The 17032-nt window shown below is 44.6% G+C and overlaps 1 protein-coding gene across 8 annotated transcripts in view; it reads left to right on the top strand.

Annotated features, from left to right (window-relative positions):
• The window catches only part of Rptor (regulatory associated protein of MTOR complex 1), a 348014-nt gene that overhangs the window by 200826 nt on the left and 130156 nt on the right, over window positions 1–17032 (top strand). For 7 of the 8 annotated variants that reach the window (XM_010618589.3, XM_010618590.3, XM_010618587.3 and 4 more), the window contains one exon: window positions 5342–5401. In XM_010618589.3, the coding sequence (XP_010616891.1) occupies window positions 5342–5401 (60 nt within the window). Of the gene's footprint in view, window positions 1–5341; window positions 5402–14089; window positions 14215–17032 lie in introns of those variants that run through there. The other variant, XM_010618594.3, reaches the window with a different exon arrangement.

Below are 17032 nucleotides of genomic sequence, written 5' to 3' on the forward strand. Positions count from 1 at the left end.
TTTTTGGTACCAGAAATTGAACTCAGGTCCTTGCAGTTGCAAGGCAAGCCATGGAACCACTGAGCTAAATCCCCGGCCCCCCAAGTGCTTTTTATTTTGAGATAGAGTCTTCCTGAGTTGATCAGGCTATCTCAAATTTGTGAGCCTTGTGCCACAGCCTCCTGAGAAGCTAGAATTACAGAAGTGTCACCACACCCAGCTTTCAGGTAGTCTTTATTTGCATATCTCTGACCTCTAATGACACTGCACATCTGTTTATATGTTTAGTGGCCCTATGTTTCCTTGTCATTGAGATTCCTGTTCATGTCCCTTATCCATTTTTTCATTGGATTTGTGTATGTGTGTGTGTGCATGCTTCATATTAATTATAGGAGTTCTTGACATTGTTGCATCTGGCAGGGGGTGTCTGAGGAGGGGGATAGGAGTCCCTTGTAATGACCTGTGCTTTTCTTTGGGTCCTTGCCTTCACTCCAGCAAAGAATCAAGAAGTAGAGCTATTAGCAGAAAATGAAGGAGTCCAGACTGATACAGTACAGAGCAAAAGTTAAATAAAGTGTGGAAAGTAACAGAAGCAAAGCTATCTTAGCAGCAGAGTGGTGCTACAAGATACAGGATGCTATGTATAGATAGGCTGCGTATAGATGTCCCCCAAAGCCTCATGCAGTCATAGGTGGTGCTTTTCAGAATCTAGAGCGTGTGACTGACTTGTGGTGCAATGCTAGGTTCAATGGCACTAGCATTAAGGATGTGAATGCTACTTGCCTTACATAGCCTGGATAAGATAAAGGGGGCAGAAAGAAGCTGTTAAAGTCCCTTGATGCTTTTGCTACCTTGTGCACCCCATGTTGTTTCTCCTCTGTGATGCCTATCTGCCATCCGCCCCGCCTTGGAGCCAGCCAGTTATGAACCTCTACAAACTGTGACCTAAATAAAACTTTCCCTGTTTAACTTTGGATGTTGCGTATTTTGTGTTAGCAATGGGAAAAGTAACTAAGACAGGGGACATCGCTGTCAGGATGCCTGGTGAGTATGAGATGTGCCCATACTTACATGGATAAACTGTTTTGTTGGTTGGCATGGGCTAGGCCAATCAGGGTCTTAGCCTTTGTTTCTGGAAAGGGGTCAAGGTCAGTTGGGAATTAAGCATGAGTAACATTTTCATAATACTGTAGGGTGCATTTTTTTAAGCACATGGTACACAGATAGGCAGATGATAATTTTATAATCATCAGCTACAGAAAAGCATGTGATGATTCTACTATCTCATCCAAATCTTGCCCTGAGTTTTTTTTATGTCGCTTTCATCTGTCCTTACAACATAGCTTTGATAACAGTTGTTCTTTGATGGGCTGTGTCCTCCCATCCCATCACATTGTATTTCCTAGGTTTTCAGTTTGGGGATGTTGTCTTTCAGTGTCTGATTTCTCTGTCCTTTGAAGTAAGTGTGTTGTCCAAAACTGTCTTCCTTGTCTTTATTTTATGTGTGCGTTGGGGGGGGTTGTTTGTTATTTGTCTGTTTTTTGTTTTGTTGTGGGGGCAGGGTCTTACTGTGTAATTCAAGGCTGACCTTGAACTCGGGGCTGTTCTTCTGCCTCAGGTGTATGCCACAATACCCAGATTCCTGCCTTTTAATGGCAAGTTTTGAGAGGCCATGTGTTCCTGAGATACTTTTGTTTTGTTCTCATGTTTGAATGTCACTTCAGCCAAATATAAAATTCTGGGTTTGAAGTTCTTTTTCTTCAGTAAGTTACAAATACCATTCTATTATGTCCTTGCATTCTATGTCAATCTGATTCTTATTTCTTTGAAAGGGATCTCTTGTGTCTTTTTGAAAGGTTTCCATGTCTTTTTATTGTCTTCATAATTGATTTTTGAGACATTTGGTTTTTTGTTTTGTTTTTGGGTTGGGTTTTTTTGTTTTGTTTTGTTTTTTTGAGATAGGTGTTAATCTTGATTATCCATTTATTTGCTTCATGAAGTGCCTAGGAGATTAGTAAAGCACACTTCCAAGTGTGTCTAGTGAGATCATGGGAGCATAGCCTTGGGGACCCCCTGGCCCCTTTCTCTCTTTTGTGCTCTTCTTGCTGGCTGTGATGAGCTTGGAGCTCTTCTCTCCTGTGGCCTTTTGCCCACGATGCTGCTTCAGAGCCAGCCAATCAGGGACTACAACTCGGAGCCAAAATGGACATTTTCTCCTTGAAGTTGTATATGTCAAGCTTTTTGTCCTAGCATCCAAAATTTTGACTAGTACATGGGATCTCACTATGTTGGCCAGGCTGCCCTGGAACTCGGCTCATGCAGTCCCTTTGCCTCAGCCTCCTGAATAACTGGGATTACAGCATACCTCTAACTCCTAGTTGTCTTTAATGTTCCTGCAGCTAATCACTGCAGTGTTCCTAATTTGCAGATGTACTCGATCTGTAAAATGGGGATTGGTACCTAATAGAATGTTGTGGCAATTAAGCAATCTGAGTAAAGCATATAAAACAAATGCCAAATAGTAGAGACTAAAGAAGTATCAAGTACTTTTTTCATTATTAAAATTACTTATTCCAGTTTTGTTAATTTTTGAGCCTTTTTTATTGCTTCTGCTTTTGCGTAATCTTTGCTTCTTATTGTCCATTAGTGTGGTCATTCAGAGGACAAACCCACACGAAGCCATTATTAGCTAATGTTATCTGCAAAAGTGAGATTACAGACTTCAGTGACTGATTTATCCATGCTATGTTTATTCAAATAGCCATAGCATGGATATGTAAAGTTGTGTGATGTCCTTGTTTAATTTCCTATTTAAGAAAACTTTACATTTTCAGTATTTATAACGTTTATTTCTTAGTCAATAATCAGGTTATTTTTTTCTTAAACTCTCTTTCTGTTAATTCCAAAACGTTTATTCTGACCATTCCATCTCCTGGCTTTAGATAGCCTACTATCTATTTTGGAGGGGTCACTCTGTTGTCCTGTTGTCCTCTGAGCAGTGTGTAGCTCCACCTCTGCAGAAGAACCTACAGACCTTGTAGAGAGGCTTGGTTACAGGACTGTTCTCTTGCCTTTTGGTCTTAATTCCAAACTGTGGCCCATAGTCCTGTGAGGTAGCTTGTAGCTAAGGTATGATCACTTGGGGTGACCCAGGAAAAACCTAGGTTTTTTTCAAGCCATCTAATTTGTCTGGACATGCACTCCCTCCCTGTCTTCTTAGAGGCAGGAGATGCTGAAATCTCCTCTCAGCCCAGGGTGTGCTCCACTGGGATCCTTGGCTTCATGTTCTGCGTGTGACTCATGAACCAGCCCAGGGCTGGAGGAAAGTTTATGTGCAGAATTTGGCTCCCTCCTTTCTCTGGTTATGCCCTGAAATTTCCTGTTGGCTGCTGAACTCTGACTCCTCAGCCTAGGAAGCCAAGTGTTTTTGAGCTGAGTACTGTCCCCGTGTGCTGTGCTAATTGTAATGCCAGGAGAAGTGACTCATTCACAGCGAGTCTCTCATGCTAAGTATCATAACCCCTCCAGTTTCCGCTTACACTTATTTCTTTGGTATTTCCAAATGTTGTTGTTGTTGTTGTTTTAATCTTGTCTACAGTTTTTCATTGTTATTGGCAGAGGGATTAGTTGGATACAAATGAGTCTGCCATTACTGGAATGCAGAAATCCCAATCAATAAGGACATTATGGGCATTATGGATGAAAAGATAAACAACAAATCTGCATGGTTTGCATACGACTCAGTATTAGGCCCAAAAATGCATTATCTGCAGATTACACAGTCAGCCGCTGAGAGATCTTGACTTAGTATGAAACGCTTATCAGAGCCATGTGTGTCTGCACTGGTGCTGAGACTGCAGAGGTGCCTAGAAGCGGGCCCAGTGGGATCTTCTCAGAACGAAACCACCGGAGGCCACTGTGGAGAGGTCCGTGGTAGAGGGACTACTGTGTACCCTCAGGAAAATATGGCCCTTATGTTTATTTCTTTTGCTTTTTGAATAATAAAATACTGCCGCAGCCACAAACAAAACATAACTTCCTCTCTGCTGGAATAAACTAGTCACTGCCAGCAGGTTTGGTGGTGAATGCCCGCACTCTGGGGGGCTGATGCAGAAAGATCACAAGTTTGAGCCCAGAGGAGGCAACTTAGTGACTTAATGAGACCCTGTCTCAAAAAACAGGGGTGTAGGGATGAGAATGTAGTTCACTGTGAATGCTTAGGTTCAACCCCCAATAACACACAAAAACGGGGCAGTTCACTTCCATTTCTGCCCTGATTGTGACCTCTTCATTTTCTTCCCCTCCCTGCATATACTGTCCACCAGCAATACATGGAAATATATTTTGTAAATACCCTAGAGAATCCATTGCATGTTCTAAACATCATAAGTAGAAAAACATGTTATACACCTGGCCCATGGAACATTGTATGTTAGCTATACTACCCTTACCCCAGTAGAGTATAGGTTGTCTCCCTTGTGGTTGGGTGGCTTACAGGGAGCGGCAGCTCACTGCATCATAAGAGAGTATTGAACTTAGTATCATGAGCCTGGAAAGAGTTCAGAAGTCATAGTGCAATTTTGACTGAATTTGTTGCTTTCATACCATTGCAGAGTTGAGAAATTGCAAATTGAGCCGTCATAAGTCAGGGGTCGTCTGTATTTGTTGTATACCTGCTATTGCTGTTGAAGGGGTTACTTGTTCTTAATTTTCAGCATAGATAAATCAAGCATTTTACGTGTCTTCTACTAAAAACATACAGTTGCCTTTTTATGCAAGGTTGCCATTGATTCTGTGCCAATGGCCTTGACAGGGGAAAAGAAAGGTGGTTTCCTGCCTTCTGACAGTGCGTTCAAGTTAAATAAGGCCTTGCTGCTTCTATTGTAGCTCTTGAGAATGGATTTTTCTGCATATGTGGAGTCTCTCCATTGCAACTCCTTTGATTTCATGATGATTACATAATTGAATTTGTGTTCCTTTGTCTTCTCCAGCCTCTTCTGTGTACCTTTGGGTTATTCTCAGCTCACTTTCTTAAGAAGGAAAAAATGAAATTCCAATCCACTCTAGTAGTAGCGTAGAAGCTTCCATTTCTGGGGCTTTGCAGAACTGCTCTTGGAGGAAAGCTGCACACCAGCTCTTTTCTCTCCACTGATAACCCCAGTTGTGACTCAGGAGTCTAGCGCCTGTGATAGATTGGCAGTGGGAATTTCTTCCCAATTCTAAACACTGCCAGAATTAAGGAAATCTGGATATTCTTGTTTACCAGGACAGTCCCCTACCCACGTTCTACTCTTCTGTTGGACAGTGACATTTTCCTTCAGTATTCCGTTCCTGCCACTCACGCTCTTTCCTTTCTCTGCAGGTTTTGCATGCAGAAATGTGTTAGTCTGGTGCCCGGAGTCACGCTGGATTTGATAGAAAAGTAAGTAAAATTGTGAAACCCTTGTGGCTTTCCAGATCTAAAGGTTTCTTTTCTTTTTCTTATTCTTGGTTCTCAGCAGTGCTTTCTGTCAAGTGGGGGATGTTCCCTTTCATGTGGCTATGTACTTCTGTTCTCTGATTAAGACTATTTTGTGCTGGTTACACTGGTGCTTAGTATAGGAGGCAGCTAAACATGGAGCCATATTCAAAGAAGAAAAGCCAAAAGCTTAACATTTAAAAATATTCTAGACTTGGGCCTGGAATTTAGTTCAGTAGTGCCGTGCCTGCCTTGAAAGTACAAGGTCCTGAGTTCGATCCCTGGTTTTAAAAGATCTAGACACTTCCTCCAAGCCCAGACACAGCACTGCAGACACAGTCTACCTCTGCCTTCCTTGGCTGAAACAGCCAGATCCTAGTAACACTTTGACCGTATTTTCTTATAATTTGCAACTTCGATCCCCAGCCCCAGCACCAAGCATTTTACTGTCTGAGGCCGACAGGTTCCAGAAGCTGCCCCCACCCCAGACTTTCCATGCTCTCACGGACCACCATGTCTGTCTCTTGATCTTTTGGGGTTTGAAGTGGCATTGCTGACTCTAAACATAACTTGTTGTTCAAGCTTAAGGGTTCATATGTTCATTTGATTCCTTGACTCACCTTGACTCAGTGTGGACAAATGGAGTTGTGTGAAACCTTGTGCTCCGAACTCTGTACATGATTGTTTTCCAAGTCCTGTTACACAGAATCATATGTTAAAATAATATTTAAGCCAAGACATAAATTGTCTGTAGTAAGTTAGATGGGAAAAACAAATCTAAGGTTCTCCATAGTAGAAGTTTTGTGTGTAAGCAGAAGTGTCAGGAGTATTTTGTCATGATGATCAGTCGTGTTATGCTCCTGCAGTGGCACACTCACAGCACCACCGGCCAGAAGAACACTGGCCAAAATATTTGCTGTCCCGGCTCCCAGTCTTGTCAGGTCAATCCGTGTGCAGGACAATGCCCCGGGGTCCCAGTCACACTCGTGGCTACAGTGGATAAGGCTCTACTTCTGTTTATTGAGTTGTTTAGTCAAACCTTCATATTTTACAGAAAAGGACCTGGCCCTCAGTTTAGTTCCGAATCTCCAGTACCTACCTGTAGTTTCTCTACGACACCAGGATCTTCCACACCAAGACCTTGGTCTTAGGATAGTTAGCTGCCATCACAATCATCCAGACATGCACCAGGGCCAACAACATGACCTTCAAAGCCCAGTCCACCCAAGGAGAAACTGGCAACTTGTCCTTCATCCAAACATAAACCATTTGCTCTCTCAAAGACACAGCTAATGAGGTATATAGATAGGTTACATATGTGGAAAAAATATTTGCAAGTCACAGAGTTGACAAAGGATATTTGTATCTGGAATCTATGTAAAAACATCTGAAACTCAAAAACTAAAATCCAACTAAAAATTAGACAGAAGTCATGGAGAGACACTTTACCAAAGGAGGGGGTAGGATGGCAAATAAGCACCTGAAGGGATGCTCAAAATTACTACCCATTTGGCAAATGGAAATGAAAACAACTGCATACCTGTAAAATGGCTAAAATTAGAGCTGGCAGTGCCCCTTGCTGGGAAGGCTGAGCAATACTGGAACTGCCACACACCTCTGGGAAGGCAGGCGTGCAGCTACACTAGAAGGGTTGGGCAGCTGCTTTTTGATTTAAGTGCACATACCCTGTTAATTGTCGTTCTAGTCATCACTGTTCAAACTAGAAAAAACTAAACGTCTTTCTCCACAGAGCAGATGAATGACAAGACTAGTTCGTGCATACCTGGGCCATGCAATACAAGTTATCCCAGCAGCACTGTGGGGAGTATCAGAAGCCAGTTTCCGAGGATGACTGCTAGTTAGCTTTCCTTCTCTGTAACAGACTACCTGAGAATAACAGCTTAGAGGAAGAGTTTGTTTGACTCACAGTCTCAGAGGTTTCAGTCCATGGTCACTTGGCTCCATTGCTTCTGGGCCCATGGTGAGGCAAAACATCAAGGCACAGAGCACACGGCAGAGCAAAGCTGCTCACTGGATGGTGACCAGGAGGCAGAGAGACAGCAAGGGGCCAGGAAGATACACCCCTCCCAGCTGTGAACTCAACCTCTACCTCTAGCCCCCACCTCTGAGCATGGCAACACTGGGGATCAATCCTTCAACACTTGAGTCTTTGGGAAACACTTCATCTTTAAACCACCACGGCAGCCTGTGGTCTGATGTCATTTCTGTGACATTCTGGAAAAGGCAGAACTATGAGGTCAGATAGCAGGCTGTTGTTTGGTAAGGGTCAGGAATGTGGCGCACATGACTTGAGGGACTATCAGGGAAGAAATACTGAGTATGGCTCCACAGACCTCTGCATATGTTAAAGCTATAGAACTTACACCAGATGAGTCATTTTGCTGTGATAACTGAAAAAATAAATTAATACATAATTTTTATGGGAACAGGGATCAAGGCTGTAAGAGAAACAGGTTAAAATTTACATTGTCCCCTTCTTTCTTCCTCCTCTTTTTTGTGCCAAGTGGTGCTAAGAAGTTGGTTAAATGTTAAAAGTTCGTATTTTTTTTTAATGTAAAAAGATAAATAAGAGCCAGGCATGGAAATGCACACCTGTAGTTCCTTCACTTGGGAGGCTGAGGCAGGAGGATTGCCATGAGTTTGAGGCCAGCTTGAACTACATAGCAAGAATTGTTAATAGTAGGCATTTTCACAATGTACCCCATTTGGGGCGGTGGTATGGCAGAAGAATGAGGACATTAGAGTCAGAGTGGCTTAGGTCCTGCCCTTGTGACACCTCTGGGCTCATTCTTAACACCTGCCGTTGTACCACATGAGCAGCCCCCAACATGCGCATCCTCCCTTTGCGCAGACTTGTCCCCTCCCCAGAGACACTCTCCAGATGCTGCAGGGTGGAGGACTCCTAGGACAACCTTGCAGTCCTGAAGCCCTTTACATGACAGAGCAGGGGCATGGCCCTCATACGTATCTGTTCCCTTCACTATCAGATAAGTGTCACCACAGGACCTTTGAAAATTACGTATCCATGTTCATTTGTGAAATTAAAAGCAGTAATTCTGGTTTCAGAGAGACTTGCATTTTCAAAAGATTATTATTGAGATTCACCTATTTAACAAATTGTTTTTGAACTTCAATCTTCACTGTGAATAACCTTTTAAGGTGTGCGGATCTGAGTGATTACCCTCTGAATACAGTTCAGCCGAAGTACAGTGGACCCTCAAGTTACAATCAGCCTGGCATACGAACAACGGGCTATGACTGAAATTTTAATTTTAACTTAGGACTAAAGTCTTGAATCTTGATTGAATGCCTGGCCACTTGTGCTTCCATGGTCTCAGATGCAGAATTAACTCTTAAAGAGTTATGGAAGGTGTGGGAATGTAGCTCATTGGTGCTGTGCCTGCCTGGCAAGCGCAAGGTTCTGAATTCGATCTCTGGTACTGCAACAACAAAAAAAAAAACTTCTGGAAGGAACATTATGACATCCTTTCCTGTGTGGGGTTAACTGAGAAATCCTGGGCCAGTGTCTCTCTAAGGACACTGAGATCTGCCTGATACAGGAGAGAGACTTTGAAGGCTGTGTAGAGGAGCCTGAGCCTTCAGTTGACCAACTTGAGTTACAACCAGCCCTCGGAAATGAATTGCGTTGGTAAGTCAAAGGTCCACTCTACCTGCTGTTTTAGTTGAGTTCAGCTGAAAGAGACACAAATCAACATTTGCAATTTGAAGTACCCTACTGCTACTCTCCTTTGTGGCTTGGCAAAGGTTAAATTGGATATGAGTGGTTTAATTGTATTTATTTTTTTATGCCAGGAAAAATTCCAAACTTGAGAATTGTACCACACGAAGGGAAATCCCAGAAGCCACCTAGCCACAACTACTAGGTCAGTTTCTGAGCAGATACATGCTTTTCACTTTTACAGCTCACCTGAGAGATGTCTCCATTTAAAAGAAAAGGCTGTCATAATATTTGTGTAATAAACTTACAGTTTTTTCCCCAGTTATATTTACAGTTTCTTACGAAGAAAGTTTTTTAGCAAGTTAATTTTATTTTACAGTTGGAAAGCTGGGCTGCAAATGTAGCACATCTGTTTGACAGGGTCATCCCTGAGATTGTGGTTTTTGTGGTCCGAAGATACTCCTAGAAAAAATACCTCGTTATTATTACCTGTGCTGTCATTTTCTGGAGATACCTTCTAAGAGTGTGTTCACTTGTTTCAAGTGCTGGGATCATGGAAATTGCATGCAGAACCTCCTCGTTGTTCACACCATGTGGAAGGACGTATTAGGTCAGGTTCCCATGTGCCACACAGCACAGGGCCACATCAGACACTTGAAAAGCCTTTTTGAGTTTTTGTATATTTTTTTGTTTGTTTTTATCTTTAAAAAAAAAAATCATTGCTTGCTCCTTCGCAATTAGATCAGTCCCTTAGGCAGAATAATTAATTCTTCCCAAACTCCAGGGTTCGCGTTGGAGGATTTACATCTGGAGTGTCCCAGGCACTGCCCACTTAAGAGTCAGCAGAGAGTCACCCTCTGCTGTCCCTGGGTGGGAACATAGTCATAGTCTATCAGGCAGCATCCAGAGATTCCATTCATCCACTTGCCTTCCAAGCCACAGGACAGAACCAGCCGGGAACAGAGGCACCACCTCCCTGCCCGAGCAGCACTTAGAATTTTTTCTTTTTAAAAATTTATAAGTAGCTGATGTTTCAATAACCATAGTGTATTTCAAAATACAGAAATTTTTGAGTAGTTGAGATATTTTAATAAAAGCGTTTGCATGATAGTGACAAAGCTGTCAGAGCAGGTGCCTGGTGAGGTTAGTATAACTGGTTAGGTGATGCTGCTTGCTATGTCTGTTCTCCTTCCCAAGAGAGATGGAGCCTAGTTCTCTGAACCACTTCTGCATTAAAACTGGCAGAGGGCACCCATAATGGTGGCTTAGGATTGGTGTTGTCTCCTGGAGCAGCTGTGTTGCTGTCTCATCCTGGCAGCTATCCTAGGCACACTAGGTCCTTTGTATGCAAAACCTGCAGACCTGTGTGGACACCCGTTGGGGGAGCTGGACTTGGAACCAGATTAATGAGTAGGATATGTTGTTTATAATTACAGTTATTGGAGTGAACAGAAATTGGCTCTTTTGCTCAGTTCCTTGGTCTCAACCCATTTATTCTGTAGAAGCTCATTATTCTGAACAAAGCCCCGAACGCTGCAGATTGGTGATGGGGCTGGGGAGGAGCTCCCTGAGCAGCAGACTCCAGGGAAAGCCTTGTGTGGTAGCTAGAGAATGAAGGTATAAAGATATGGAGTTAGGAAGAGATTATGGGAGTAAGTGGAGGTTAGGAAACTTGCTTTAATACATAAGCATAACATTAGCTGGGCCTTGACTTGTCTGTTATTGATTTTTGCTAGCTTTTTAAGGCTCCCAAGTACTTAGTTTTGCATACAGTTTTGTTCTTTCATTCAGCTCATCGCGTGGAAAGTTCTTCTCCATGAGCACACTTCTGTCTCATTACATATGAGGGTCAGTTTGGTTCCTTGCCCTGCCTGGCTAGTGTGACAAGTTGTAGTGAGCAGGTGAGACAGGAACAGGCCTGTGTGGCAGCATTTGAGCTTAAGGTCTTGCTGAAGAGAAAGTGAAACATCTGCCCTGGTGCCGCCTTTGCTTTTTCTGGGCCCCCTTCTGTGCTGTGGAGGACAAGTGCAGGTACTAGGGATCCAGCACAGCGCCTCGCCTCATGCGTGCTAAGCAGGTGCTCTACCACCAAGCCACACCCCTAGCCCCAGGGTGTGGCCTTCTCAGTATCTTCAGGATGCTTGGGTGCCACAACACCCCTTGCTGCCAAATGGTCAGAAAGCCAGTTAGAGACACATGCTCGTCCCTCTCTTGCTGTCACTGGAGAAATGGAAGCACGCGGCTTCACCCTTGTTGAACCATGATTCTGCAACAACTGTGGGCTGTTTCCTCTGCACCTGCTCCCAATAAAGGTTCCTCGGGATGCAGATGTGAGCCCTTTCTACCCCTTGCCTTCACTGTCAGAGAGGCCAGTGTGTCACATTCAGCCCCAGCTGCAGATGAGAGAAGATGTAGCATTGTGGCAGGTGGGGGTTATCTGGCAATCTTTAGAGCTAGGGAAGGCATCTGTTTTCTCATTAAGCTGCTGTGCCTGGAAGGAAGTCAGGGCAAGCCTTCCTCAAGCACCCCACCCCCATTTCTAATTATCTGTGCTCACCTAGCTGCCTGATGAATAAGCCTGTTGCTGCTGCAGAGCATATTTATATTCTGAATCCTTGGAGAGAGTGGCAATAAGATCCATGCTTGGAAATTAAGGGACATTTTTCAGCCCTGAAACAAAGTAATGAAACGCTTAAACAGTGCTAGAAATATTAGGGTACTCGGAATGCTCCAGAGAATCCGACAGATGCTAAACCTATTCCACGAGGCTGTTCGTTAGTATTCTGGTCACTGGAGGCACAAAGTGTACAAAACATTATTCATGATTAACATCGATTGTGTAAACACATATTCTAAAGGGCGAACCATCCATTGTCTGGAGCAGCACACTGGTGTTTCAGAGGCCAGTAGGGCCAAAGCCCCTGCCCTGAGCTGGACTTGATTGTGGGTCTGAAACTATTGAGTATTTGTATAATACGTACTGAATGCCTACTGTGTGCCGGATTCTGTGTTAAGGGCTAGATGTATGATACCTCTTAGTCCTCATGAGGGCCCTTCAGAAGGAGTGAAATTGTCATCTGCCCTCTATAAGAGCTGAGCAACTGGAGTACAGAACTGGTGAGCAGCCTATCTAGTCATAGTCAGGACAGACTAAAGCAGGGTGAGCGGAGCGGCCCGCCGGAGCCACGCCTCGCCCTCGATAGATGCCCTGGAAAGTCCTAGGGGAGCGTGCCTGCCTCACAGGCACAGACGACGGTTAGAGTCATCCTCACTGTTGGGCTGGAGTTGTCACAGGAATTAAGTTTGAAACAAAACTATCGAGAGTGCGGCCTTACTTGAGAAAGCACCTCCATTTCCAGCATGAGTGTATACGGTAGCAGCTGCCGGGGCCCTAGAGTGAGCCAGTCACTGACAAGGTGAGCGGCGATGCAAGGGAAGCCAGTGTAGAGACGAAGTGGGGAGAATGAACCCCAAGAAGCTGCATAGCGGGCAGCACCCAAGTAACTGTCAGAAGTGCAGACACTGCTTGGGAAGGTAACGTCTTCCCTGCCCACCCAGAGCTGCACCCCTTGGGTTATCCGTGGGGTCAGGTGGCCCTAGGGTTTGACATCCCTGCTCTGGTGCCAATCCCTCAAGCCCTTCTCAGCTCAGAAGGGAAGATGAGAGGTACCTTGGACACATTTCAGTAGGCCTCTGAGGTCTGTCCTGCCGGATGAGCCGGGAGGGAGGCAGCTTAGTGCAGGGAGGAGCGTGTAGATGCATCACAGAGGGGGACATGTGTGGTGCAGAGGCTGCCAGGATGCATCTGCACACAGCAGAGACCTTCCATTTCCTTCACGGTATACCAGAGCCCTGGCCCTTGTTGTCAAATCAAGGGACTGCACAGCACGGTGTGTTTCAGCATCGCGGCACTAATTTCCTCTCCGCTCCAGCATGGTGCCCTCAGTCCTCCTGCTGTCCTGAGGAAAACGCTTCTGTCTGGAAAGGTCTAATGGCTGCCCTCGCCTTTCTGCCAGGAGACAGGCTGCAAGTACTTGGAGGCATCCTGTCTTCATGGAAGGCAGGCTCCTGGGCAGCGAGAAAGATGAGCTTGGCTACAGATCACCCTTGTTGGAGCAGCATTGGCTCTGTGCAGGGCTCATCTCCTGGGCATTGCTAGCCTGTGGGGATGCACTTGTGGCTCTGGCCACCGTTCCACATGCCCTCTTCAGGGAAGAGCTGCTTATGTGTCATCTCTGACCTAGAAGGCACCGAATCACATAGGAGATCCCAGCTTGTAAGGTGGCATCCATGTTCTGAGATAAATGTGCTTACAAACCTGAATTTGTGGCTTGGATATTCCACAAATGTTTGTTAAGGACATGCTGTATGTCAGGTTCTCTGCAAGGCTCTGAGTAGTAAGAAGACATTCCCAGTCCTTCTTTCATTAATTGACATTCTAGTTGGGGGAAAGAAGCGTTCAACCCTGTATGTAAAGTTGCTAAGAGTGCTGTCTGGTAACATAAAGTAGTGGCTGTGTGCTTCTTTGGTCGAGTTGCCAGTGAGGCCCATCTGAAAGGTGATGCTTGACCTGGCATCACTGAAGAGAGAACCAAGAACCTGTGGGCTCAGATGGACACCACCTTGGGCTGGATTCCAGGTGTGGTCTTCCAGAGAGGGCAGACATAGAATAGACACTGCTGACAGGACATTTACTAGGTTCACAGGGCCTCTCCAAGTCTGACTCAGGTCACTGCATTGAACGGGGAAGCTGAGGCACTTAGCTGAACTGGATATTCTTTCTGTGACTCTAAGGTCTGTTAACCATAGCAGCCACTAAAGGGACTATAGCACAGAGCCTGACTCATGACTTCTATTAGCCAACAATTGGAACCAAAACCATTCTGTTAGCTAAACACAGTGGAAGCAACTGGACACCTCCATAGGAGCTGTCACTGTCAGGCAGTCCTTTTGCTGGAAGAGGTTAAGAGATATGGAGGATTCTTTCCATGGATGAAGAACCAAACAGGCCTGATGTGGCTGTGCCTCACGTGTCTCACTACTATCGTGGTAAGCCAGTCGTGCCTCCCCAAGACAGGTAGGCCTGTTGAGCTGGAGACTCTCTCTTTCTCTCTCTCTTTCTCCCTCTCTCTCTCTGCAAAGATTTGCAGGGTCAAAAGTTGTTCTGCCCTCCCCTCCACCAGTGAGAGCAGAAGTGAGTCTCTGAGGACAGAGGCCTGTCAATAAGGCCTGGAGACTCCAGAGCAGAGACACATGAACAAGCTGTGCTCATTGGCCTTTGTCTGTCCCCAGATGGTCTTCCCCTAGGTTGCTATCCCAGGAGGCTCATGATCCTCTGTCTCACCACTTCTGTAAAAACTTAACTGCTCTTTATCAAAGATGCTACATAAGCCAAATTTAAAGCCACCTCTGGGATGTATGCATTCTTTGGTGTGTCCCACACACATATGGGGCATACACGTTGCTGAACTTCTGTTTCCTTTTCTCTTATTACTCTGTCTTTTGTTATAGGATTCTGTTCCAACTGAGAACCTCTAAAAGGCTGTTACTTTTCCTCTGTAAGATACAGTTTATGCATAGCCAAGTTAATGATAAAAGTTAACGATTTAGTACAAGTATCACCATAAAACACTTTTTTGTGTGTGATAGAACCCAGTGTCTTTACCCTGCGCTACTTTCTCCAGCTCCTTTTTATTTTTTATTTTGTGACAGAGGCTCACTAAGTCACTAAACTGACCAGGCTGGGTTTAAACTTGGACTCATCCTGCCTTAGCCTCCCAGAGGGCTGGGATTACAGGTATGTACCACCGTGCCTGGCTATAAGCCCTTTTAAAATAGATCAGTCGATTTAGTAAGACTTTGATTCCCATTTATCGTCAGTTCCATGCCTATCACAGACTTCAGGCATCTACTTATCTACACTTTCTCTGTAGATTTGTACTGTATTCCATTGTTATCAGCAGTGTGTCCAGTGTCTCCACGCCCTCACCAGCGTGTGTTACCGTCTGCCTCTTCGTTAACACCCTAGTGGGTGTAAAGTGGATCTCTAGGTTTTCTGTGTGGTTTGCTAGTGGCCAACAGTGCTGTACAACTTCTGTGTCCTTATTTTCTATCCCTCTGTTGTCAGTGGTGAGTCTGCTAAGACCTTTTACCCATTCTCTTGTTTAGATTGTCTTATTTTTGATTTGTAAATGTTGTTTATCTATTTTGAAATTAAATTCTTCATCAGATATATGAGTAGCAAATATTTTCTCAGACCAGTTTTTAATTGGAAGCATGAAAATGTGCAACATGTATTGCTCATGAGATTATTATGTTTGTTATATTAAATTTAGGAGTTCAGTTTATTTGAGCAATTTCAACGTTTCTGATTTAATTTACTTTAAAATTTGTGGAGTTTTTGTAACAAATGAATTGAAGCGGCTGTATTGACTGAGCCCTTACTGTGTTCCAGGTTCTGTGCTGAAATCGTTATATGTTACCTCATTCCACCTTTCCGACTCCCTGTAGCGTTCAGTGATATTTTCTTTATTTTCTGGATGAAGTGGCTGAGTCTTGGGAGGTTCAGTAACCTGCCCAGCGTGGCACAGCCAGGAGAGGCAGGCCAGAGGACCAAGCCCAGGTCTGTGTGGTTTTGTCCCATCTCTGCAGCATCTCTTCACACCTGTGTGTCCTGGGTTTGGAGCTTTACGGGGAGAAAGGGTGATGTGTGGCTGAGAAGACACCTGAAAAGGTCTTATGAAGGAAGGAGCATGAGCTCTGTGCATTCATGTGTCAGGCGTCAAAGGACAGATTTGATGGACGTGATGACGTGAGGGGAGGAATCCCTGGCTGGCAGGAGGACGCATCTGAACTTAGCACACAGCCATGAGGAAAATTAACCTGAAGGGCAAGAGTAACACCAGCACCTGACTGCACCTGGCATCTGTTTCTGTGGTTCTGACAGCTCCAGAGAGACAGGCATAAGAGACTGAGAGGTGATGCTGGCATATTAGGGTCTTGGGGACCAGGAAGATCGGTCAGGAGGTGGGAGCTGAACCCCTGAAACGGGCCTTTGAGAAGGAAGTAGTTGAGACACTGCCCCCTTCAGACTCCAGTCTTTCAGGGAAGCAGGAGACACCCAGAGGCCCAGCATGGGGTGGCAGATGCCAGAGGTACAGTCTCCTTTGGGATTTACCTGAGCTTCTTCCTCTCCCTTTAGTTTAGAAGCTGCTTTCCAGGAACTCCCTACAGAGCTGTTTGGAAGAGACCACTCTATATTTTGTGCCGGAAGCTCTTGTGAAACAGTCTGCCTGCCATAAGTCTCAACCTGGGAGCACAGGAAACCTGCTTTCCAGTCAGACTTCAAGCATAACCTTGAAATCAGGGTGCTGTTGAAAAGTTTAGAATTTTCACTCCTTAGTTTTTTAAAGAGGTCTGTTTTCAACATCTTTATGACACAATATAAGCAAATGGGAAGTTGCTGCTTTTTAAACCATCACAAAAAGCCCCCCTGTATTTTTTTTTTAATTCAGTCAAATAAGCTGGACATAGTGATGCATGCCTGTGATCCTAGCTACTTTGAGAGGGTGAGGTAGAAGGACCTCAAATGGAGCCCAGAGTGGGCAACTTAGTAAGATCTTGTCTCAAAGTTTTTTTAAAAATAAAACATTTTAAAATGGTACAGTGCTTACCTAGCATGCATGACACTCTGGGTTCAGTTCCCAGTATACACACACACACACACACACACACACACACACACACACACACACACACACTATATTGAGGGACAATTATGTGATGTTCTGATTTCCAGTGACTCTCAGGTACTGTGATCACCATTAGTTTTGTTAACCTCAAGTCATTGTGTCCTCCAAGAGAAACTAACAAGTAAAAAGGTTTTATTTTTGTTT

Source organism: Fukomys damarensis, unplaced genomic scaffold, assembly GCF_012274545.1.
Source record: "Fukomys damarensis isolate Sample0158 unplaced genomic scaffold, DMR_v1.0_HiC HiC_scaffold_23, whole genome shotgun sequence".
Lineage (NCBI taxonomy): Eukaryota > Metazoa > Chordata > Mammalia > Rodentia > Bathyergidae > Fukomys > Fukomys damarensis.